Source organism: Apteryx mantelli, chromosome 1 (assembly GCF_036417845.1).
Source record: "Apteryx mantelli isolate bAptMan1 chromosome 1, bAptMan1.hap1, whole genome shotgun sequence".
In the NCBI taxonomy this organism is placed as follows: Eukaryota; Metazoa; Chordata; class Aves; order Apterygiformes; family Apterygidae; genus Apteryx; species Apteryx mantelli.
In genome coordinates, this window is record NC_089978.1 from 206,132,254 (window position 1) to 206,158,545 (window position 26,292).

Here is a 26,292-nt window from a genome sequence, read left to right on the forward strand (position 1 = left end):
CCATAAAAATAACAGTGAATTTCATCTTATTCTATGCTTGCTTTGTATTGCTATGATGACTAGGTATGCTAATGAACCCAGTTTTCTGGGCAGGCTGGATTTTGCACTAGATTCCTTGTACTTTCAAAATGCCACAAACCAGACAGCAAATATCTTTAGACAGAGACTAAAATCTTATTTATATTCATTATAAATATGCTTTGTCTGTCTTTCAAGTTAATCAAATACACTAACACTCACTTACAGTATGTCTGCAAATTTCTTACTTCTTTGGAAAAGGACTAAATATGTAAATTTGGTACATGAATTTATATACTATATATTTTCATTCTGTGGGAAGTTTTTCTATGATTAATAAACACATACCATTACAATATATCATTAAGTGAAATGGAATAAAAAAGTAAGCATTCTGAAGACAGATTTTTCAATTTTCTCCATCTTAAAATGATATATATTTGGATATATGTTATACATCCAAATACCACCACGCTTTCAAATTGCCAGTTTCTGAAGGGGAAAAAGGAAAACTCAAATAAAATGGATACTGCACTTGTCAAAATATCTGCAAGCTTCCCAATGAAGAACTTTGAAGAAAGAAAAGAACTGAAGAGCAAAAGAAAGATAGAGAATTGATGACAACATATAAAATGAATGAGAAACTAAGAAGAGTCAGTAGCTAACTGCAGCAAAGAGAACTAAAAAAGTGGGATTTTTTTCTTTCATTTTTTTGGCAGAAGCAGTTTACTATAATTTTCATAATACTTCCTGAATCTATCAGAAAGGCTACATTTTTCAAAAGAGTTAATACTTTGAAAATGACAAAAATGCTCTAAATCAAATGCAAAATAGCCCTTTCCTAAATGTTTTCAGAGAGCAGAAAAAGCTGCATAAGTTCACAAAATTAACTTAGAATATGTAGACTTAATCAAAATACTAATGTTGCTATCTCTTCACTAATTATTCTTGTAGTTTATCATCTAACAAACACCAAATCAATTAACCTTTACAAACAAACCCTTGGAGCAGCAGGCAAAGGTAGTAGTTTTGTCCTCATTTTATATAACGGGAGACCGGGGCATACATGGTTTCTCCAAGGACCAGACAGGCAGCTATTCTAATAACTTAGTATGAAAACCAATTTCCCTAGAAAGGCAAACCAAAGAAGAACACTAAGAAAAATAAGTATACCCCATGAGAAAACTCACTGTCTGAAAACAAATCCATCAGCATATTTAATAATTACTATTTTATTCAACAGCCTTCTTGCTAAGTAAAACACATCATGCCCACCATTACCTAAATCTAAATGTCAAATATTATATAAAAAAATTCTGCATAGCATTGAGAGATGACATGATTTCAGCATGGTCATTATTCGTACCATATTTTCCTTAAGAAGAGACCAAAGGATATAGAACACAGTAAGTAACACAGCACGAATCAAATGCTGCTGCAGACTGACAGCAGGCAACCAACTACAGAGCAAGGAACAAGAATATTTTTGCCAAGCAATTATTTTGTGTCCAAATATCATAAACACATAACCCTAACCGTATTATTCTCCTTTGTTAATTCTCTGCCTTATTTCTATATTCGCCTCTGCTCAATGACTAATATGCTTTATAAGGGACATTTATATCTACATTTCCCATTTACAACCTTTGAATATATTAACCAAAAAATCAAAGCTCCAAAGAGTTCTGTGTTTGTATGAAAAGTCCACATGGCAATCAAACCTATATCACTGGCTCCATATAAGCAATAAACTCCTGAGGAGCTGCCCAGAGGGAGGTATGATGCATCAGGGGCTTAACATACAACACTTGGCATATTCTAATAGGGTATAAAGGAGAGGCAGCACCCAAGAAACCAAGTGTCAGTGCAGTGCAAAGAGAGATTCACTTCATGCAAAGGCAAAGAAACAAGACAAGTGCCATAGGAGGAAAACAAAACAAAACAAAACAAAACAAAACAAAACAAAAGGTATTGTTGAGCCTAGGGAATGGTACAATCTTCCCCCCTCTGAAAGACTTGGAACTGGCTGGAGACATAGAAGAACTTACAGGGGAAATTTATTTTAATTAATCTAGATGTAGATGGTCATAAAAATATCAATTTGAGATTTGTGTTCATTTTTTATGAACTAAGGAAAGTGCTCTTCCAATCACTTCTGTCATGACAACACTTCTGAACTTGGATCATGAAAAAAGCATCAGGTTTCTCGACTCCAAAACAAAATACAAAAAAGGCCAAATACAGTTTTATTATAACTTGGACATACCAAACTGACTCCAAATTGCACATTTTAATACAAACATTGGGCAGCAGTGTATCAAACCAGATGTGACATGGTGCAGTGCAGTCAGTGTTCTGCCTACATAAATGCATTATGGATGTAAATTAGCTCCTATCATTTGGGAACTGCATCCAAATTGCAGATGGCCAGCTCTTGGCAGGTGGCTCCCCACTCTGCTGCGTTACATTAGCCAGCAGTTTGGATCCCTGACAGAGTTGACAGAAGAAGGCATGGAGGCATCAAACCTTTCCAACCAGGCAGTTGTGAACACTATTTCAAGAGAAGCAAGAACCATTTCTCTCTCTTTTCCAAATCTTGTTCTTGAAAATGTCTGAACTTCTTAGACAGTCAGCCAGAGGCAAGTACCTGTCACAGATTGCCTCAGCCCAAATGAACCCTTAAGGGACTTAACAAAGGGCCTAACCAGGTAACTGGCAGGACACGGCTGAGCACAGGCAGGACTGCCAGCTCTGCCTTTTCCAGCTTCTAAGAGACGGCTATGTGATTGAGTTACGGTGCTTGAATACCTGGACAAAATGTACAAATTCACAATATTGCATTTTAGTATCTCCCATGGGAGGCTAATTAATGTCCCATTACTACAAGTACGGTATTTATTGCATTTGACATAACTATGCACAGAACTGCATTACTTGAAAAAGTACCACAACAGCTATGTGATATGCTTTCTCCAGTAGCTTGATAAGATGTTCTGAATTCACATTAATAAGCCAGAAATTACATATCACATATACACACATACACAAGATTTAAAAACTAACTCTGAAGTTTCAAGCATTTCATTCCTTCTACTGAAAAACATAAAAAGCTAAATATATTGTCAAACATGCTTTGAAGGAGAAACTGCATCTGAAAAAAAAAGACGCTAAACGTTTTCTTAAAATTAGCTCTTAGCTGTGCACTATATTACTATTCTTGAAAAGCTACATGATTGAGAAGATGGGTCAACATTACTGTTTTGAAGAGAATTAGTTTGATAAAATTAGTATTTTATTTTCATTTTCCTTACACTTGCGAGGAATACACAATATACTCCAATTAAACACTCACCTGATAAGCTACCAAGTGTAAGTTTCCGGCGACCCATTCTTTCAACAAGCCAGACTCCCACAAGAGTGAAAATGAAGTTTATAAATGCTGTCAGTGCAGCCAGCCAGATTGCAAGCCTGTCATCTTGAACTCCCGACATCTGCAAAATGGTAGCACTGTAGTACCTGTAAGAGAATGGAGACACAAACACAAACACCACCATGGATTTGAATTTTGCTCGTACTATAGTTTCTGATTTTAAATCAAAAAGGATCATAACAAAAATCCTGTTTGACCTCCTGCATAATGCAGCCACAGACTGACACCCAATTACCCTGGGAAATCAGGCATAACCAAAGCGTAACTTGTGCTTGCCAGAAGTTTTGACTGGAAGACATCAAGAGATAAATTGCCATTCCCTTGGCTGTTTGCTTTTTCAATGGTCAGTCATGATCTGCTTGAAATAGGGTTCACGTTTTTAATTTAAATTAATTTGGCTTTTGAAGCCAGCCATTGCTTAGTGTTCTATCTTCTTCTGCCAAAACAAGCAGGATTTTAGCATTCTGTATACTCTCTAAGGAAAGATATTTCAGAAATCAAACATGTTTTCACTCCAGTTAAAGGTTATATACAACTAACCTATGGCATACAACACATTGCAACTGACATTCATACCTCCTGGTTTTAGGTTTTTCTAGTTTTATTTCACTGTCACTGAAGGGTCTGAAACAGTTTCTACTGCATTAGTTCTGCTTTAACTAGAACAGGATTGTTCTGAAATGTGTTAGCATCACATTGCAGGAATATGAATCTGCACCCACCACGTTTGACAGAAGTTTCTATTTCTTTTTAAAACAAATCAATCATTCCACACAAACAGTAACTAGTAAATAACTCAAATGAATAAAATGGAAAAAAAAATTATGGAAGCCCTCAACCTTTTTTTCACAGACATCAAATGAATACACTGCATACGTTCTCAGGGAGAGCTAAATAAGCATTCAAGAAAATACATGTTCATGTTGCATAAGTACTTTTCATTCTGTTCTGTTAATCTGTGCTGGCTGAAAAATTGAATATCCAATCCTTCAAATACATAGCAGCCTATGGGCTTTCAGATAGTAATAATCAACAAAAATGTCAAAGTTCACTTTTTTTTTTCTGGTCAACATGCAGCTTGCTTCAAACGTCACTGCATTGTCTTAATGCCCAGATGTGTTATTCTCTGAAAACTGATCCCCATTTTTCTATTCTAAGTATTAAACAGTTTTTATTTCAAACTGATAATCCATGGTGGACAATATGCTCAAGTGATTACTCGCAAAAGTGCTAGACCCATTTAAGAAGTTACCAGCCATAAATTAGTGCCCTTATAGCTGGACATCACTTCCTCCCCCTTCACTGAGACCCAGTAAAGTGTTTAGACCCTCTGAGATCCCCTCATTAGCTCCTCTTCCCCGTCGATACAATGCCTGAGACCATGCTTAGATTAGCAGCTCACGGGGTGCAGCAGGAGAGGATCTCCAGGTACCGAGGTCCTGATGTCTACACAGACGTGTGCTGAGTCTGGTTGCATGGACTGGCTGCCCACTGGCAACTGGAAAGCATCTTCCAGTTTAGCTTCATCTGAAAGAAGTGGGTTCTCTGAGACCACTCCAATGTGTGAATTGCAGAGAGGCCTGAGAGATTTGTGAAGCCTAGACCCGACCTGAACTAAAACGTTAATGTTAATGTGCCCTGGCTTCTTAAGCCTCTCTACAACAAAAGCAATTGCATGCATTATTGTAACTACTGAACATAATTGCTGAAGTTATCATATTTCAGTATTCCCATTTTTAATGTCAACCTGTGCAGCCCTAACTGCCTATTAAATGTAACAAGATGATAGGCCTTTTTAATTTCTTCCTGACAAGGAGAAAAACTATGTGGCAAGAAAAAGGTCAAGTTATGATATTATACAACTGCTTTGAATACTGCAGCTACTAGAAGGAATGCAGTATGAGTGTCAAAGTTGTGGTCCTAGTCCTAAAATGCAAAGAAAATGACAAAAGCACATGTGTATCTGTAATTTTTAAGCAAGTGCTTTAAAAGCACAAAAGTACAGACAAAGCTACACAAAATAACTGAGTCAGATAAATATTAAAATATTTTAATGTTGATCATTTCTGAGGACATCAGAATTATAAATTTCTTCTATCAAGAGTTGCTGCGCACAAAAAAACACTTAAACATTTCCACAATAAAGAATCCTCAGACCAATCTTTTTACTATATGCATCTATTGAAAATATGCAGTTTAGTTTTTGAACAAATGACCCCCGTGCCAACTTTCCCTTCTCCTCTCCGTTACAGAATCAGCCTTTTTGAAAGTGACGCCTTTCAATGTTGAAAGAAAGGAGACTCCTTCCCTTCAAGCAAGTCTCTAGACAATTTCAAATGCATTAGACTTTCCAGGTTAGTCCACTCAATAGCAGATGAGAAGTCTACCATTCCAGGCTTTGTAGCTTTCCATCAAAAAATTAGCTGCCAAGTTGTCCCCATCCTAATTTTGATTGCCCCTATCTTCAGGAGGGGCTGCTCTAGCCACCTGTTATGTCAAGGCTACTCTGACAAATGATGTCTAATGATGTCTCTGTCTAACAATATCAGCTTTTTTGGATAGAATTTTTAATTCTAGTAAAATGAATAAATCTAAATAACTCAAAAACACTTTTCAACATTTTAAAAACATTTCTTTTACATTTCTGCTTTTAAGAAAATAAAATCAGAATACTCTGGCACTGTAGTACAAGGGCTTGTTGCAATTTTCTGGCACAGTACTTCAGAAATCACTGTCCAACTACTCAAACCACTCAGTCCAAGAACAGTCTCTTGAGATAACGAAACTCTATCTTTTTTTATGAACTAAGGCAAAGTGAAATGGCAAGCAGTGCAGTAGTCAAGAAACAAATGATTAAACACTGAAGAAAATCCAAAAAGGTGACAATTTCAACAAACTTGCATGGTCTTTTTCTGTAGTTGTGCATGAACAAAGATTGTCTGTTTGTGCTCTCTCAGTTTATTATATGTACCAATTACCAGACTAAGAAAGACAAAAGCATTAAAAAAAAAAAAAGGATGTTCCACAAGAACATATGAAAAATTGTGCTTCTCCTACTCCTTGAAGTTGTTTTTTCTCCATTAGGAATTACTAAAGCTTATTCCCATCAAGTCTGACAATATTGAGCATGGGAACTCTACTGGCTGTGTCCAAGATGGGGCAGGTGTGTATTTTTACCCAAACAACCTACTGCATGCACTGCAGCTTCCTCCCTGCCCCACGGGACCCTGCTATCACACCCAATGAAGCCAGGACACAGGCACATTTTGGCTATCGCCCCAACAAGAGCAACTTGTGCTGCCAAGCATAAGACAAATTATTTTAAAAAGTACAGCAATATGCTATGGCATATGTACACATACAGTAAGGAATATTGTCCCCCAGCTGACTTTTTAAGCCCTGAAGGGTTCAGGCGAGAAGTGGCAGGTCTGCACTTTCACGTACAGACAGTTGCAGGCTGGCCACGCGAGTGTTATGAGAGGCCATGGTGCAATCTATCAAGCCACGTAGTTGCATTAATAGGAGACTATGCCAATGCCACTTGGGCAGCTGGACCATTTAGACACACACCATCCTGTCTAAAAAGCTGTGCAACTAAGGCTAACTCAAATTTCAAATGGTGTTATTACACATCTGTCTTATTACTGATTCAAAGGAAAGTCTCCAACCCAAATTAAAGCCTTATTTGTTTCATGTTTCCCTCCTTTTGCAAGCTATCACACATCCATGTAAATACAGCTATAATGTTCTGCGAGCTACCTCCTTGACCTAACATACACTTTGAAGCTATTGTTAACATGTTAACATATCACCTTTGGTGATAAAAGATCAAGAAGGTTTTACATGTTGCTAACCTGAAAAAATAATAGGCCAAGAAATAGTGTTCCTATGTTACAGAATACAGAACTCCCCACAAAAATAAAATGCTTGGATGTGACTAGCTTAGCTTAGCTTATAGGAATTAGGGAAAGACCCAGGCTTTTAAATATGGGTCCAGAATCATTCGGTCTAATCTTAAGGCCTGAGGTGAATTTCCAAATAATGTACTTTTGTTTGGAACTGAAGATTAAGTTGTATCAACGGTACTACAGTTATTAACTGGTTTTAGTCTCGCAGAAGTGTATGCCTTCCTCTTTGTTTGCAGCTTGAACACAACAGTTGCATCATGTCATTTCTGAACGGTCAAAGGTGCTGGAGAAAAAGCACAAGCTAGGAAACTGCCATTGGATTTACTGCTACTGGGAAGAAGCTAGGCACATCAAATAACTGCGGTTTAGTGAAAGATGGAATATATTAGCTTGAAAACAACTTCTAGAGCAAAGCAGGCTTGTAGACAGAACAAGTTTGCATCTGTCTGTCCCACACATTTACAGCTATGTTATGAAGGAGGCTTAATCCAGAAAGTTTAAACTCACATTTGCATCAGTAAGGGTATGCAGAATTACCGTGGTTTCACCAGTATGTTAAATTGTGGCAACTCATCTGTGTAGACAAACTCACAGAAACAGTGGGAGAAAGCAAGAGCAGCATATGGGAAATTAGATGCCAAAGTACTGAAAATGAAAACAAGACAGGAAGAAGCTGATATATCTGGAAGGAGCCAAAGAGAGCAGATGCTCCAGGTGTGGCAACTATCAGACAGGAGGGATGCTATGGCACCGCTAAGTAGCATAGGAAGCCTGGAGAAGGGAAACACACACACTGGCAAGGAGCTATAGAATGAACAAAGTAAAAATCTCCCTTGGTTAGACTCGTTTGAAAAAAAGAGTTGCAGAGCAATATAGCAGCATTGATCATATGACTGGAGTGCTGGATAATGTGGTTCAACTTTCTGTCTTCATATTTTCTACACCACAGCAATATGGAAGATACTGCAGTTTCTTTCCACTTGCAGTCACAGGTTGCGTTAAGAGCAACCAAGGACACCACTCTGGAGACATGGGTGGTTATAGGAGCTCTGCAGCCCTCATCTACATCTCTAGTCGAGTCTGTCTAATCTCTTACCTTGCTTTTAAACAGAGCTTTACACAATTAGACACAACATTGATCGACCCTTTTCAGCACTCCTCTAATATAAATAATAGGATTGGATAGGATTGCATTATAGCTGTAAAGCAGCACTGCAGAGAAGGACCCAGGGTTCTGATGGACAAGTTGGCCATGAGCCAGCAATGTGCCCTTGTGGCCAAGAAGGCCAATAGTATTCTGGGCTGCATTAGGAAGAGCATTGCCAGCTGGTCGAGGGAGGTGATCCTCACCTTCTGCTCAGCACTGGTGAGGCCACATGTGGAGTACTGTGTCCAGTGCTGGGCTCCCCAGTACAAAAGAGACATGCAGCTACTGGAGCCAGTCCAGCAAAGGGCTGCTAAAATGATTAGGGGACTGGAGCATCTCTCCTATGAGAAAAGGCTGGGAGAGCTGGGACTCTTCAGCCTGCAGAAGAGAAGGCTGAGGGGGGATCTTATCAATGTGTACAAGTATCTGAAGGGAGGGTGTCAAGAGGATGGGACCAGACTCTGCTCAGTGGTGCTCAGTGATAGGACGAGGGGCAACAGGCACAAACTGAAACACAGGAAGTTCCCTCTGAACATGAGGAAAAACTTCTTCACTGTGAGGGTGACAGAGCACTGGAACAGGTTGCCCCGAGAGGTTGTGGAGTCTCCTTCTCTGGAGATATTCAAAAGCTGTCTGAACACGGTCCTGTGCAACTTGCTCTAGTTGACCCTGCTTGAGCAGGGGGGTTGGACTAGATGATCTCCGGATGTCCCTTCCAACCTCAACTGTTCTGTGAAATTAGTAGTATTAACATCAACAATAGCACTGATATTATGAAATACCTGAGCAAAGATCAACTTTTCAATGGGAATTGCCGTTGCCAGACAAAACCTTTTCTGATGCTGAAACTCCATTAGCTATGGATAATGAAAATGGAAAATCACAGAAAGGATAAAATCTAACCTCGTATTTGGCATTAGACATATAATAAAGCTGATCACAAAAGCTGCAAAAAAACATTCCATCACTATGATTCAGCATCGATTCCAGGACTACAGCATTAGTCAGTTTACAGCCTTCAGATGCCTTAAAAAATTAATTTCCCCTTGGTCTCCACTGTGCAACAGATCAATGGTTCAGTTTTGTTTACACAGACAAACTCATCTAACTAGGGAAAAATATTATCTCCTTGTTTCTTTATCAAAATGTGATATACAACTACTCTATGTTATGAAACACTCCTCTTAATCATTAAAATATTTGCTTTCTGTAAGCAAGGAATATTTTTTACAGCATATAACTTCAAAAGAACAAAGTAACAAGTCTGGAAGGGACCTCTTTGGTCATCCAATTCCCTGAACTTACAGCTAACCATTTCATAATAATCACTCATAATAAAATAAAATAGTTCCATCTTAAAATGAGTTAATGTTTCCTGTCCGCGATAATCCAAATGAAGGTGGCTCAAGACTCCCCAGATCTATGGTGATTAGAACTTTCTTCTAATCTACAAATAAAATTTACTCATGGCAAGGTCACATATGCGTTCATTTATGTGTCAAGATCATCAAAAAACTTCAATAGTTCTTCTACCCCTCTGGTGTTTACTATCTTTGATTTAATTTTAAAGAACAATTATAATCTCTCAAACCACTTTCTGCTGGGTTAAATGAGCTCAGATCATAACATATACAGACTGGAAAAATATTTAACTCATTAAACCTCAAAACAGCAACCATTAAGTTGAAAAGGGAACACTGAACAACTCCAATATCCCTCTGAAAGTCCATCTCAGTGAAAGGTGGAGCAAATCTACCCAGCCACACTGGTTCTGTCTGGTCTTGTAGGATTCCCTCATAATCTTAGCTCTCCTTTGATGCAACTTTATTGTAACCTTTTACTTACCTTTTCAATTTACCTCAGTTTTGAAAATTATGCAGGTACCCTATTGCTTGAAATCACATAATCTGATTGCTTTCCTCTTTAGCATATGCACCACTTTCCTTCAATTCACATTTTGAAAATGTATCTCATGACCTACAGTTATGCCATACTGCAGCCTGACAGCTCCCAAAATAACAAGACAAAGTTTAACTCTCTACAATACTGTTTCAGTGCCAGTGTATGATTCTCTACTGTTCTCTAAAATAGTAAGAGCTATTATGTCTCATAAATATTAGTAATCCTGGTTTGATCCTATGTATTTAAAAATCACAAAAAATGTACACAAGAAAATATTCTATGTTTAAATATATATTACTCCACACATAATTGTTCACATATGCATACATACACACAGCCTTTTGGACTAATATGATTCTGTCAAACACAACTCACATTGTTTTACTGCACATGATGAATCACTTCATCAGGACAGTAGGGGACATTTTGTCATGTCCACTGTTGTCTTGCAAGTGATACTTAACAATCATTTCAATCAGTTATAACACATCACTGTCTCGTGCATGTCAGTGGAATGTCTCATGGCAGAGATGAGACTCTCCTGCATGCCAATGAGCAAACAAAAAGTCTTCTCGATTTCAACAAGTATCTTCCGGCTCATGTTCCAAAAGTAACTCAACTTAAGCAATAATACAAGACTACTGGGTACACGTTAGTTTCATTTATTTTCAGCTTAAAAAGGCAAAATATCTAAGGATTAGATCTGCAATTTTACTGAATTCTGCTGGTTTCAAGTACAACCATTTATAGGATTCCAATTTATGACTAACAGGTGAACATACTTTCCCATACTCCTCTGAAGTTCTGACAAGCTCTGAAGGCAAAGGTTCCTGCACCATCTGAAAGGCTATACTTAGATTTTTTCAGAGTACCTGGAAGGCAAGCTGAGGGAGCATCACTATACTTACACAGTGAAAGTATAGCTTAAATCCCCTATTTAGCAGCCAGGTTGTATTTTATTATAAATGTTTTCAGCATAGAGCTATATAGTGAATGTCATTTGTTAAAATCAACATATAATAAATACATATACATAAAAACACATAATAAAACACTTAGCATTTGGTACTGTTTGAAGGATAACTCCTTATACACAGAAGGTTCTCTGATTCATTAAATGTTATCTAAGCGCTAAGACACATGAAAAGGTTTTAAGGATTACCACTTAATTATGTTAAGAAAACACTGCCTTTTTTTAAGTGTTCTAAGAGACTAAATTATATAGCTATTAAGCAAAGCAAATGTACCAATGTTTGACAGGGATCAAAAATACCTTTAAAGGCTTAAGATCACTAAGATACACAAAAGGATATCCATTTGCCTAATTTAATGGGATTTTGCCACACAGCTATTGGTCATTTAAAAATACTGTTGCAGTATCAGCTGCAAGATCAGAGAGGGATTCCTTTCAAGTTGTATGCTTATTCAGCCTGCACCAGATGCATCTTTGCATACAGTCAAATTTCTTTTTAGGCTCAGTCACTACATCTGTTCATGTGAGTCTTGTACAGACTTTGCAGGTCTCACACAAAACTAAGAAGGAGGGGAATTGTTTTCTTCCTTAAAATAAAAAAGCATAAAATATAAGGATGATTTAGAACTAAAAAAAAGGGCAGAAAAATAGTACCAAAATCCTACATCAGTCTGTAAGAGATGAAGTTCTCTGCAAACTCAAGGACAGAACCCTACAGTTAAACCATGAAAGAAAAGGGTTGAATTTGAGAGCAGAGTTAAACTGCAAAGAGGAAGTGGTGCAAATTAAAAGCCAGCACTGGGAGGAACAAAGTCTTGACCCTTCCAGAACACAGCAAACAGGCTGGACTCCATAACACCTACTGCCTGGTGCTCAGCACTGCACAAAAAAACCACAACGTGACCTTTTCACCTTGTCTTCGATATTGTAATTTTCACTCAATATAGAATCGCCTACCTCTTAATGTTTATAAAAGAGGATCACCACCATCATCCATCACCATAAATGGTGATCATTGAGGCTTCTGGAAAAAGGAAGACAACAGACGACTTTATGCAGTCATCTACCAGTAATACTAATTCTAACCTTAACAGAGCAATGACACTAAGAGTCTCACTGCACATAAATGCTCTCTGCAAATTACTAAGTATAAAAGGAAGAAAGAAAGTCCCCCAGGTGTTTCACAGAATATATCTTGTTCAATTATTCATTTATTCTGGCAACTTCAGTTTAATTTAAATTATTTTTAATATTCCTAGGTATTCTAATGCTGGAAAGCACTAAGGCTTGCCATGAGGTGCCTAGGATCAAAAAAAAAAAAAAAAAAAAAAAAGTCCCTAAAATTAAAATCAATAGATATGATAAATGTATAGTATTAAAAAGTAAAGTAAAGGTAAAGTAAAGGTAAAGGTAAGGTAAAGGTAAAGGTAAAGTAAAGTAAAGTAGGCTAGCCCCTTTGTTTAAGTCAAGCCCAGCTGCAGACAAACGGGCCATATAGTACAGTCTAGATATGAGAGTGAAAAGTTAGCAATCTGGGGGTAATGGCTTCTTGAAAGGCAATGAAAGACAAGAAATAAAACAGGCTTTTTTTTTTTGACCATTGTTTATGTGTGCTTTCTCAGGAAAGAGCAAGCTTCCATGCTATATATTCATTTCTCTTTTGGGAAAACTGTACTACTTATGCTTTTTACTTATGAATAATAAAAAGAATATATCAAAATTTAACCAACTTTTCATCCATGATTTCACATCAGAACAAAATCATGCCAGATGTTCCCTTTACAGTCAGACAGAAGGAAAATCATATGCTAATAAATGCACTATAAAGTGTTTAAAAATAATGTAACTTCACGTTACAGGATCTGATCTTTCAGTCATTTTTCAGTTATGGAAAAAGAACAACTTTTATACACATAAATGGAAGAGCATGGACTAGCACAGTGCCATTCAGTTTGTATACTGCTTCTTTTCAGAGAGCACATCTTTGAAATATTGCACCTGTAGTAGTTTTAGTGACCCTTCCAGCAGGGTCAGATTCCCTGCATGTGCTCCACAGAGCTTTATATAGGACGGCTCTGAGTAACCCCACTTGCTGGAGCTTCCCAAGGAAACCATTTCACATTTTATTAGACACAACTAAATAACTGCCTAAAGTTACCATATTGTTACCCATCACTGCAGCATCTGACCTTTCTTTACATTTTTTACAGTTATAAATGTATGTCAAATGCATAGCAATGTATTTAGAATAATAATTACTATATGCAAATGAAAAATACATTAAGATGTCATTTGAAAAACTGGTCTTTGTCACAGTCATGGTATATGACTCAGTCCTGCCCCACTGCTCCCCTTAGCAGCATATTCATTAATTAATATGCACACATACATCTTCTTGTAGAAGGACTCAAGCATTGCATTACAGTCTGGGAGAAGGCAGCTAGTCTGGGGCAACGAACAAGATGATTAGCTAGGAGTAAGAGCTCAGAAATTATATATTTAGTATATTTTCTTACAATTAATCAAAGCATGAGGTACTGTATACACTGTAGATATTACTGCATTTGCATCCATGTACTGAAGACAAGCAATACGCACTTATGAGCTGTAGAATACATGTAAAACAAATGAATCTTACAGCCACAAAATCATAAAGCCCCAGTTTGGCCTTTGGTGGTGTAACGAAATCTGACGCAGTCTTTACAGATGTGACCACACTACTTTTCATCCCGTTGTAATCCAAACCCATTTACTCTACTACTGATTACTAATCCCCGCTGACGTATCCTACTGCCACCACGCTTTGCACCTCCGCTCCTGGCCCTTTGCCTCCCTCCCAGAAGCTCCGAGCAGGCTCCTGCTCTCCCACCATCTCTCTCCTTGCATGGAGATAATCATTTCTGAAATCTCCTAATGTCTGAATGCTTCATCTTGTGATCCTGGCATTGACTTAACTTTTTTATATGTAATTTTTTTCTTTTTAAAACAACCCCTTCCCCACTCCTTAAATTCTTGTATTTTCAAGTGGGGGATAGCTGATGAAAGCTCAGCAGCTAAGCACAGAAGGCTGGACTTCAAAAGAAAAATAATTACTTCCATGAAACCATACTTTTTTTCCTTTTAACTGAGTAAGTTCACTTACAGACAGTGTATTTTAAAACTTACTATTATGAATCCAAATGTTTAGAGTTTCCAACATTCATACCACACCAGAAATAAGATTTTCTTAAGTTCCCCAAATTTGTAAATATCTTCTAAAAAGAAAGCTCTCAGTCCTTCATATACAGAACTTTGTTTCCATACTGAAAACATACAGCTGCTCAAAATTATTTTCCTGTGGCATAGCAAAACTACTTAATATTCTAGTGACACTACAGGTATTAGCTTGTATGTGAATTAATATTCTATCCTTTTCAATTTTAATTAAGAGATGTTACATTAAGAATGTTTATCTTGCATAGCTTAACACTTTTAGAACTCAGTCCGTAATAATGACTGCAATGAATTCTTACTAAAAATCCAAAAAATTGCTCTACAATAATTAATAGGCCTTTGTAACATCTTCTGATCACCAAGAAAAACTCAGAGATATAGCAATAAAGCCTTTGTAGATATCAAACTTTTTTTTGTTATTATTAAGGTCTTGGTTGGCTAATACAGACTTCTCTCCTTTTTTCATTTTAAGTCTTGTCTATTTTGTAGAAATCAGTCATTCATTGCTGTATCAAGAAGCCCCTTTCTCAGCTCGCCGAACTCCATAATGGTGTCCATTTTAATACCCAGGAAGCCTGCAACTGCTCTCTGGCTTCTTTCCTACTTGTCTCTACAGTCACAATTATCAAATACAAGCGGCAAGGGACATTGTGTTTTTCAGCAGGTAGCAACTAGATAGTTCAAAACCAACAGAAAGTCTCCTACTAACTTAAGGGCTTTGGATCTCTTTGGATAACAGTTCAAATACTCAAATATAGCTTCCCAGTCTCTCTATAAGGGCAAGCATCAGGCCAGACAATAGGCTGAGCTTCTGGAAAAGTGGGGAGAAAGTACAAAGTAGAAAACTAATCTAATCAGAAGTTGGGTTACTGAGAAGACTGACTGTCAAGGGAGTCCAGAGAAAAAGAAAAAAAAAAGATAAAACCAATTGCAAAATATGTTGTTGGGGACATGAAGGAAAGACAGAAGAAATGAGAAAGTCAACAGTTTATGACACAGTGAGGAAAAACTCAACTCTCGTCGTCACACGTTGACAAAGGCCCTGACACTTGGCGCAGGATGGTGTCAAGTGCAGGGCCAAGGCACGCAGCAGTGCAGCCCTTGCTGTGCCAGGCAAGACTCTAGCCTTGCTATATTGTTAGGGAGGGGTTCTCAAAGCCTACAGGAGGGTAACTTAAAGTCAGCATATTGACCCTAACACATATGCCCAGTGATGTTGGAATAAATGGTATATACGCACTTTAAAAACTTTGCAGTAAATATACATTTTCTTCTCATTCTGAATTACTCTACTACAGCGCTGCTCAAAAAAAAAAAAAAAAGTCTATTGGCACCAATTCTACAGTCATTCAGGGAAAACTCCATGATGAGCAATGAGGAATAACAGCATGCATATGTGAATATGAGTACACTATAGTTACATTCACTACTGGGCACACTGCCCTTACTAGTAACAATTCTGAGCATATGTCTTATGCAGGAAAAAAAGAGAATAAAAAAAGCAAATTCTGGGAAATAACTGGCACAAAAGTCTTCTTGGAGCTCAAATGCACACATGCAACCACATTATCTACAGTCATTCCAGGGCTGTTTAAAAAACAAAGCAAAAAGAATAATTCTAGAATGGCACCATCTGATCTCATTACTAATGGTGGCAGATGAGATCCTTTTTTGGAATACTTTTTTGGCAAAAATATTCAAAACCGACAACCTCAACTGACCATTCTAAATCTGCATTCAGGAATTTATATTTTTGAAGATTTCTGGCACCAACATATACCAAGAAATTGCAACTGTTCAGCATCTTTCACTCAGTCATGGTACTTTAATTGAAATTAAATCCACTCTCAGGTATTAATGTTCATAAAATCAAATATTACATTTGCAGTATATTTCAGACATGCATTGCACATAGACTGAATTTCAACAGATAGGTATTTTGTCATTCTTCAGAAAACAAAATTAATTGCACAGCAAACTTAAATGTTTGCAGTGTGAATATTAATTTGGCAGTGTCTGCTTCTATTACACACAGTCTTTTCTGTTGTCTTTTGTCCCATCTGTTCCAGCAGAGGAAGTAAAAATCATGGGAGATAGAAAAATAAATAAATATATATATATATTGGGAACTGCAGAAAACAGCTACTAACTTCTGGATGCTATGATCCATCAAGACCTGCAGACAGAATGACATCACCAATGGATACGAATATTTTCCTTTCATGTTAGAGGTGCGTAAAATCATAGAAATAACATCAATACAGCATAGAAATAACAATCAAACAACCAAAGGTTTTGATTTCTGATGTTTGAATGCTTAATTGACCTGAAAATGATGCCTTGCTGCTGCTTTTAAAACTTCCTTTTCGCTTTCACCAGTAAAAATTGCCCAAACAGACTAATTCTTTACCTCTCACTTACCACAAAGTAATCCGTTAACATCCCAAGGTCATGCTTCTACTTTTCTGGCAATAAATACACAAAGCATCATTCTCTAGTTCTCCCACTCCAAACTGAGATTCTCAAATTAGACATCTTCCCACCTATGTTGCTTTGCTCAGTGCCCTAGGTAAGTCTTCTGGATTGAGCTTGCATAAAGTGCCGTGCAGGAACTGAACTTTAGCAGAGGGATGGTCAGCTTTTTTCTCAGATTCCTGAGAACCTTCTCTCTCAGTGTTTCTGCCTGAAATTCTTCTACTTTGTGTAAATAAATAAATATTCACTGAGCAAGAGAAAAGAAAATCCACACCAAAAATCAAAGTACTATAGCAGAGGTGAGAAGAACTGGCTTCTAGTTCCCAACTCAAAAACATTTACACAAAATGTAACAGTATCAGCTGGAAAGACTAAGAACAAGGCTGTAATATCAGATCTAGACAATCTCTCTGGCAAACTGAGCTCCTGTCAGAAAGTCTTAGCTTCATCTGGTGCACTTAAGTGCCCTAACCGCTAAGCCCTACTGCACTTCAAAGTGACCTTTCTGACTTGTTTTCAGAAGGAGCTGCCCTAGGTTAGACGCCTCATTCTGGAATGACATTTACAGTTGAAAACTTTATGAGAAGGCAGGTATCGACCCTGATCTGGAGAGGGCTATTTCTCCTCACCAATTCCCATGTGGCCCTCCTGGTCCTTTGGTCAAGCCACGGACCTGTGTGAGTCCCCTTCTCAGATGCTGCTGTTGACTCACCTACTGGGTGAAGAACTCAGGTATTTTACCTGAGGAAACTGGATTTACCCAGTCCTCCACAGATTTAGCTTTTAACCTGTACTTTCTTACTTGTCAAATGGGTCCAATTAGGTTTCTCTACTGCTGTGAAGAAATTTGAGACTTCTGCAGCAGTTACCATTCATAAGCAATAAGTATAATTATCACTACTCTTAGGATGTTGTGAGAAAGTTCAAGCAGCCAGGAAATAGTCTTTTAGCAGAGGAGTAAAATACATTTCTAATATGTACTGTGAAAAATACAACTGCACTTAAAAAACATTTGATGGCTATTTCAAGTATATGTATTTCAACATAGTCTACACAATGAAAGCAAATCCATGTCTGTGAATGTGCTACTTATTAAAGAGCACATTGTTCTTTTCTTCAATATGAAGTGTGGCAATTAAGTAGCACACCAAAATTATTAGAGCTTTATAAGGCACTGTGAACAATAATGTAATAAAGACTTTACTTAGATACCCTACAGTGCAGGAGAGTAACATTTTAAACTACAAACTACATGGTAGGCAATCAATTTGTCTGATAATCTCTAGAGAATGTTATATACTCCATATACTTCTATTCTATAAGAAAATTCTGTTCTAAATTTATATCGACAATATTTAAAAAATTTCTTATATATGATCTAAGCATACAGTAGAGAATTCGCTATTTTTATACCTTCTATATAGTCCAGTAGGCAAGCGTGCATGTCACAGTTTACTGCTAAAAGCTATATACAGGATTTAAATGTACATTGGATTTAAAATTCAGTAAAACTGCTGAAAAGTAATATAAAACAAAGTTTAAAATAAAATTACATGAAATTTTCTAACACAAAACAAGAAGTAACAGATTTTGTCAAAGAATTCTATGCTGAATATTTTTAGAGTGCCCTTTGAAGCTATATTTTAACTTATTTCTGGAAAAATCACTGTTACTTGTGAACACCTAATAGAGGACAGATACAGAATGGTCTTTGTGTTTAAGTGCTTCAGACAAATATTGCTCCTATCAGCTGTCTGTTTTCCATTGTTGCCTCTAGGTAAAGTTCACTTTCATGTTTATCATTTCTTTGCTGCAACTAATTAAGCTGGCAACTTTTAATCCCTGGCAGCTCATACTATTTAGACCAATTATTCTATGTGTGAGGACAGCTCACCTACATACAATTTATGTTCTCTGTCCCTGAGAGTTAGTTCATCATGTTAACTCAAGGCCAAGATAAAAAGAAAAAGTAAATTTTAATCCCAGCTCTACCATTCTGTAACCCTGGAGAAATCACTTCATTCCTTTGTATTTGTTCCTCCTCCGCAAAAGGTTTTCAGATATCTTTTCCACACTTCTCATGTGAAGATAATACTTGAAAACAACTGGAATAGGGAAAGGAAACAACGGCAGGTACAGTCAATTCTCCTAATGCTCACCAGACGAATCCCACGGAGGTCTGTGCTACAGCTCAGCAGCGTGCTGAGCAGCACCAGTGAGCTGGAAACATCTGAAGAGTGAGGCTATATCTCAGGGCAATGAAAATAAAATCTGGATCTTTCTTTTTAACTGTTAAGAAGCTGAAACTATCTTTTGCTACCTTCTAAACTCTTCGATAAAACATTGCCTCTTAACAGAGCACTGTCAAAATCTTCTCTCACTCCATATGAGGAGCCTGTTTTGCAAAGGACGGCGGAGTGGACTGGTTCTGTTTTGAACATAGCTTGCAGCAATTCTCAGTGAAACATTAGCACTGACATGCTGCAGTGATAAGTACTTGAAAAATGCTTCAAACAGAGAACATGGGTAAGATCAGCAGTAAGCCCAGCACTTGGCAAAAACTAATTACAAAAGCAAACTGAAGAAAAATTGAGGTATTCTTTCTTCTTTAAAGAAATGGAGAGAAGATATGAGGAAGAATAACTACATTTTTTAAACTATGTATTAATTCCATAATTTAATGAAAAATTGATCTAATCATAACCTGAATACTGAGTTTATATTGCATCCATTCCTGTGCTATCTCACTGGAAATCAATTACATGTACCAAAAAGTAATACATCAGGTTATGCAATTCTCAGTCAATTACAGCACAAAGGGTTTCCGTGGTGTTAAGCAGAATATGTTGCTGTAAGAAAGATTTACTACACATAAATTAGAATAAAGACAGAGCGCTGGGATTTCTCATGGTGCTTCTGCTCTACCATATCAGATATACATTTACAACAATAACAATATTTAATAATGATGAAAAAGAAAAACTTAAAATGCAAAAGGCAGCTGCATATTACAGTAGGAAATTTTCCTCTTTGAGCTCTAAGATTATTCTACAATGTGAAAGATCTGATTTCCCTTGCATCAGAAAGCAAGTTTCTTCTGTCTTTTCATTATCTCACATTTTCACTACAAAAGTAGCCCTATTGATCTCAGTGGCAGTGCTACATGAATGTTAAGATTATTATAGTGTTAGTTCATAGCCAGTATAAAAACATAAGCAGTATCTCTGTCAAGAATAAGCATGGCAGATTCTGACCTACAACACAATTACAAATTACACTGACAATAACATCAAAATCTAAAAAAAAAAAAAAAAAAAGGTCCAGCTACAGCATGACTAGAAACTCCTGGAGAAGTAAATTATATAAGTTTTGAGAAGTAAATTATGTAAGATGCCTACACGTTCTTTGATTAAACACATTCTTTCTTTGTTCTAAATTTACTGGGCTTATATTTTAAATAACCTCTTCCTTCATTAATACAAAGAAGGAAATCAAGAGTGTACTAATCAGGTTTCAATATATATTAAACGATTGTGCATGTCTTCTTTCTGTCACTTTTAGCCATACTTCTTTACATGGTAAATGATGATTTAACTATACTAATGTGCTGCTTTGCTCTGAATTTCTTGTAATTTTCATGTATATTGCTCTACATTTGTGCTCCCATAATTATTATTAAATAAAACTACAAATTAGATAGTCAATGACAGCCTTGGCTACAGTGACCATGAGAAGGCAGAGTTTCAGATCCTGAGGAAAGTGGGGAAGACTTGTAGCAGAATAATGACCCTAGACTTCAGGATAGAAGACTCTGGCTTGCCCAGGGTAGGCAGGAACGCACAGGAAGCTGACCTGAAGGACAAAGGAGCCCAAGAAAGATGGTTGTTCTTCTAGGACAACCTTTTCAGAACACAAGAACAATCCACCTCAACGTGCAAGATAATGAGCAGGCACAAGGAGGCCAGCCTGGCTGCATGGGGAACTCCTCACTGAGCTCAAATGCTCAAAAAAAAGGAAGTGTGGAAGCAGGGATGGGCAACCCAGCAGGAACAGAGAAGCAGCACCAGGGCTTGCAGGGGTGGCATTAGCATGGCCAGAGCTGGAACTGGCAAGGGGTGGGAAGAGCAGCAAGAAGGACTTCCATAGCATGTCATCAGCAAAAGGAAGACCAGGGAAAATCCTAGCCCACTGCCAAATCAGGTGGGTGACCGAGCGACAATGGACACAGAAAAATCTGAGGTAGTCAAGGCCTTCTTTGCTTCAGGCTTTTCTGGCAAGTTCAGCTCTCTGGCATGTCTTTGAGCCCAGTAGAGAGTTTGGGGGAGAGAGGTATGACACAGTAGTGAAGGATCAAGTTACAGAAGCCTTAGTAAACCAGCCATACACAAGTCTACGGGACTGGACAAGGTGCATCTGTGCATGCTGAGGGAGTTGGCTGATGTCACTACAAGGCAGATGTCTATCGTCTTTGAAAGGCTGTGGGGATGAAGAGAGCTTCCTGATGACAAGAAAAATGCAAATGTTATGCCCAGCTGCAAAAAAGACAAGCATGATCTAGGGAACTATAAGCTAGTCAGCCTCATCCGGGAAAGACTATGAAACCAAACCTCCTGGAGGCTATTTCCAGTCACATGAAGGACAAGAAGGTGATTGGGAAGAGTCAGCACAAATATACCAGGGCCATACCGTGCCTGACGAATGTCATTTCCTTTTACAATGAAATGGCTAATTTTATGGATAAGGCAGAACATCAGATACTATTTTTCTTGACTTCAGGAAGCCTTTTGACATTGTTTCCTATGGGATTCTAGTAGTCAGAGTGGGAAGATATGGACTAGATGAGTGGATGATAAGATGGGTGAAAAACTGGCTGCACTATCACGCTCAGAGTTGTGGTCAATGATGTGAAGTCTAACCAGAGGCTAATTTAATGAGCAATGTTCATCAGGGTTTGATAAAAAGACTGATACATCTTCATTAACAATGTGGATGACAGGACAGAATGTTCCATGAACGAGTTCTTGGATAATGCCAAACTGGGGAGGACATCAGTGCCATTCAGAGGGATCTCAACAAGCTAAAGGAATAGGCCAACAGGAACCTCATGAACTACAACACAGAGAAATGCAAAGTCCTGCACATCAGAAGAAATACCTCCATGCACTGGTGCAGGTAGGGAATTGACTAAGTAAGCTGCAGCTTTGCAGAAAAGGACCTGGAAGTCCTGGTGGACAGCAACGTGAACATGAGTCAGCAGTGTGCCCTTGTAGCAATGAAAAACAACTGCATACTGGGCTGCATTAGCAAGAGTGTAGCCAGCAGTCAAAAGCAAGTCATTATTTCCTTCTGCTTAGTACATGTGAGGCTGCATCTAGAACACTGCATCCAGTTTTGGGACACACTCTACAAGAGATATTGAACAACTGGTGAGAGTCCATCACAGGACCATTAAGATGGTGACAGGAGTAGAGCATATGAGAAGAGACTGAGAGAGGTGCGTTTCTGCAGCTTGGAAAAGGCGAGGCTATGGAGGATGTAATTGATATCTTCCACACTCTAAAGCAGGATTACGGATGAAGTCAGTCTCTTCTCAGAGGTGCTCAGTGAAAGGTCAAGAAGTAATTGCCACAAGCTGCAAGAAGTCGAACTGACTGAACATAAAGGGGGGGGGGGGGAGGAAAGTTCTTCACCATAAGAGTGATTAAGCACCAAAACAGGTTGTCCAGAAAGGCTGTAGAATCTTCATCCTTTGAGATTTTCAGATATCAAATGAATAAAACCCTGAGCAACCCAATCTAACTTTGAAGTTAGCTCTGCTTGGAGCAAGAAGTCAGAGCAGATGACTTCCAGATGTTCCTTCTAACCAAAATTATTCTATGATTTTAACTCACTACAATTTTAATTAGATAACTCAATAGCTAAAGGCTGCGCAGTTTCGCTAGCCAATATTAAAGACATTAGAATACCATTTTGAACTTTCTTGAGATTTCCCTGAAAGAAAGGGTAAGAATGAAACTCCTAAATCAGTGCTGTGCTATTGCAGGAAACCACAATCCACTTCCTAAAATCAGCTAAGCTCCACCCTACATTATGCTCCATGCTGTCTTTTGATTTCCAGTCTGAATTTACAGATGGCCAATGGCAGTGAATCCTAACTTTGTTTCAATTTTATTAGCAAAATGACACCTTTTGTTCTAAGATCTATAAAAGAAATACTAAATAAGGTAAGATTAATTACTCTTTCTAGCACAGCACCTCTTCTCACAACTTTCTGTCACACCACCTTTGCTTAGGCCTTCACTTATCTTACAGTTCTTGAAAAATGTCAGCTATTCTTGAACTAAAGCTGAGTTAAAAATTCTTCATGTGATCAAGAATCATAGCTTTTCTAGAATCCAGCTAGAATAAATTAAATTTTCAGCATTTTATTGGTCTCAGAAAATCAGTTATTTTTTCAAAGAAAAATATTTGGTTGGTTTCCAGTTGATTTGTCTTTGTTAAATCAATTTATTGTATCCTATTTACCCCACTTTCCCATTATCTCATTATTCTTCATACTTTCAATTGATTCTCCTTTATTTGCTTGCACACGTCCCTCTGCATTCAGCTATTATTTATCTTAAATTTTAGTTGTAATCTCTTGAAACAATTGCTGTCCTTTTGCTCTAAATTTCTATACCACTTAGTGCTGCACTGTCCTGCTCCACAAATAAGCTTTTAAAAAACAAGACTACAAATAAGTTTGATTAGGTTCAAGGCTAGCTATGACAAAATTTCCCATTTTCCCACCATTCAGTAAAACAATTTTATGTTTGCCTGTACTCATATGCCAACAAGAAAGCTTAATGTTAAGGATATAATGTTCTCTCTTTCTGAAACTTACTATGTATTATCCATTACTGAGTTGGAGAAGGAAAAAAAGCACCCTTTCAAGACTCCTAGTAAATGACACGCCAGTTATTGTTACTTTTTCTTGAACAACACCAAGTATGTAGAATATAACAGAACATATGCATAATGCCAAAAAAGTCAAACTGTCTCAGAGAAGAGGAAAAAAGGCCTTAAAAGTGTGAGGAATGAAGAACGGATAAGTAACTGACTATGTCATCATTGTATTCATAAGATGAATTGCATTTTATGAAGAAATTGTGTTTATGCACATTTCATCACTCAGCCACATTAAGCCAGGAAAAACAAATGGCAGTCTACACAAGATTTACTTAAAACAACCTTTAAGGTTTTATCTTTATGATGTAGTAAATATTCAAATGGCATAATATTCCCTGAGTTTTACTATTCGGCCACAGTACTTTTAGAAGAGAAATTAATCTAACAGTTTGAAGATAGTCTAAGAAAAAGAATAGCAAAAACATATCACAAAAAATGCATAGGCTAATTTTGATTCGTCCTTCTGATCTTTTGTTACATTAACATGTTTTTAATCATAAGTATTTGTGCAGTTCTTATATTTCTGCAGTGTCTAAGTAAACTCATCTTAGTTTATATCCACAGACTTCACCCAGCAGGTGTTACTGAATGATTATACAGTGAATATTTATAATTTCTTACTAGAACAGGTTACATTGAAATCAGAACAAAAGTTTTCTTCTGATAAAATAACAGAATTGTGTAAAAATTCAAGTGAGAATAAGGGTGAAATTTCGTTATCAGAAGCCTTGTTGAGATCTCTAATCAGTCTTCCTGTCAACTTTAATTTAAGTCATTCCACAGCTGAGATTTGCTTGAAAATGTCACATTGAACAGAAATTTACATTTGAGAATTCCCATAAGAGGTATCTAGAAAACTTAGGAGCATACAAAAATTTGAACTGAAATATTTTAATGATGACTGAAGTAGCAGTTACAGGGCAACCGGAATCAGTTTTCAGACAAAATCAATTCTCCTCAAAGATCATTCTAGAAATAGCAACCTTGAATGAAAACTGCATCTAGACCTGCCAGCCGAGGTGGTGGAAGATGCCTGCTTTCACAACATGCGAGGCAGATGATTTACTGCTTCACAAAACATTCTGCTTCAGACAGCTGAGGACTGTAAATACGTATCCTTATTGCACAGGTTTTATTGGTGTGCTAAGAAAGACTCTAGAAATAGCATTGGAATAGAAGTTCTTTTCTTCTAAAATTGGCCAAGATAAATTAATCCAGTAAGGGCAAGAATAGTAAAACTGACAAAAGAAAAAACATCATATAGATGCAATGTCTATGAGAGTTTCACTGACACAGAGGAAATCATCTTGCCTGAGGACATTCACTCCCAGATTGGTAGTCCTGAGAGAGGGGAAAACCAAGAAGCAGGTGGAGGAAGGAGAAGCAGTAGTTCACTGAGCATGCACACCTGACAAACTTTCACAGGGCAAGCTGTAATTAAAAATCTTCACAAACAATGCTGTTCATGAAGAGGGTTTTCCTCTTTTTGAGGGAAAAATCCAGAACAGTCTACATGTATGTTGCAATAAGTTTTCTGACATTTTTGTACTGACTGCCATGGGCATATAAACAAATTGGGTCACTTCCTCAGATATGGCCTACAATGTTTGGAGCACACTATATCTTGTGACACTGTGTACTGTATTTATCAGATACAAATACTAACAAACTTACTGTATGGACGAGGATCAAGTACGTTAGCTTCTCACTAGTCCATTGTGTCTGTTTTTTTGTTTTTTTTCAAAGGTCAGACAGATCTATATTCGTCAGCCGTTGACTTTGTGTATGACTAGTAGGATGATGCTGGGTTTGTTCTGCTCATTCCCACTCAGAGCAAAGAACCTCTGCATGTAGGAAATCAGGGACCTCTACATTCCCACCAATTTCAACTGAGTTCCTTCATTTCCTCATAATCCAACTTGTGTGCTTTGCGGTGTTTGACAAGATTTTAAAAAGTAAAATCAGCTGGGAGATAACTGATTAGCCTCACACAGGGCCAGCTAAAGTGACTGACTGTCCAGGGGAAAAAAAAACGTTAAAAAGTTAGCAAAATGTAGGACATGAAACAACTCCTCAAAAATTCTGTGGTCTATTACTTTCTGATATAAAGAAATGTTTAATAAGATACAGCCCATGCTCTTATTCCTTCATAATATTTCCTATGCTGATATAACAGGCTTAAACTGATATACCAGCACGCTAAAATGCCAGTATTCATCTGAAACCTTGCTTCTGCATCTGCCTGTTCTTCCCTGCTATCTACTCCCTTTGTCTTCAT

General features: G+C 37.5%; 1 protein-coding gene across 2 annotated transcripts in view; it reads right to left on the reverse strand.

Moving 5' to 3' along the window:
• Positions 1-26,292, reverse strand: part of SLC2A13 (solute carrier family 2 member 13) — a 159,638-nt gene that overhangs the window by 40,668 nt on the left and 92,678 nt on the right. For both annotated transcript variants that reach the window (XM_067316060.1, XM_067316056.1), the window contains exon 5: positions 3,371-3,534. In XM_067316060.1, coding sequence (XP_067172161.1) covers positions 3,371-3,534 — 164 coding nt within the window. The remainder of the gene's footprint in view (positions 1-3,370; positions 3,535-26,292) is intronic.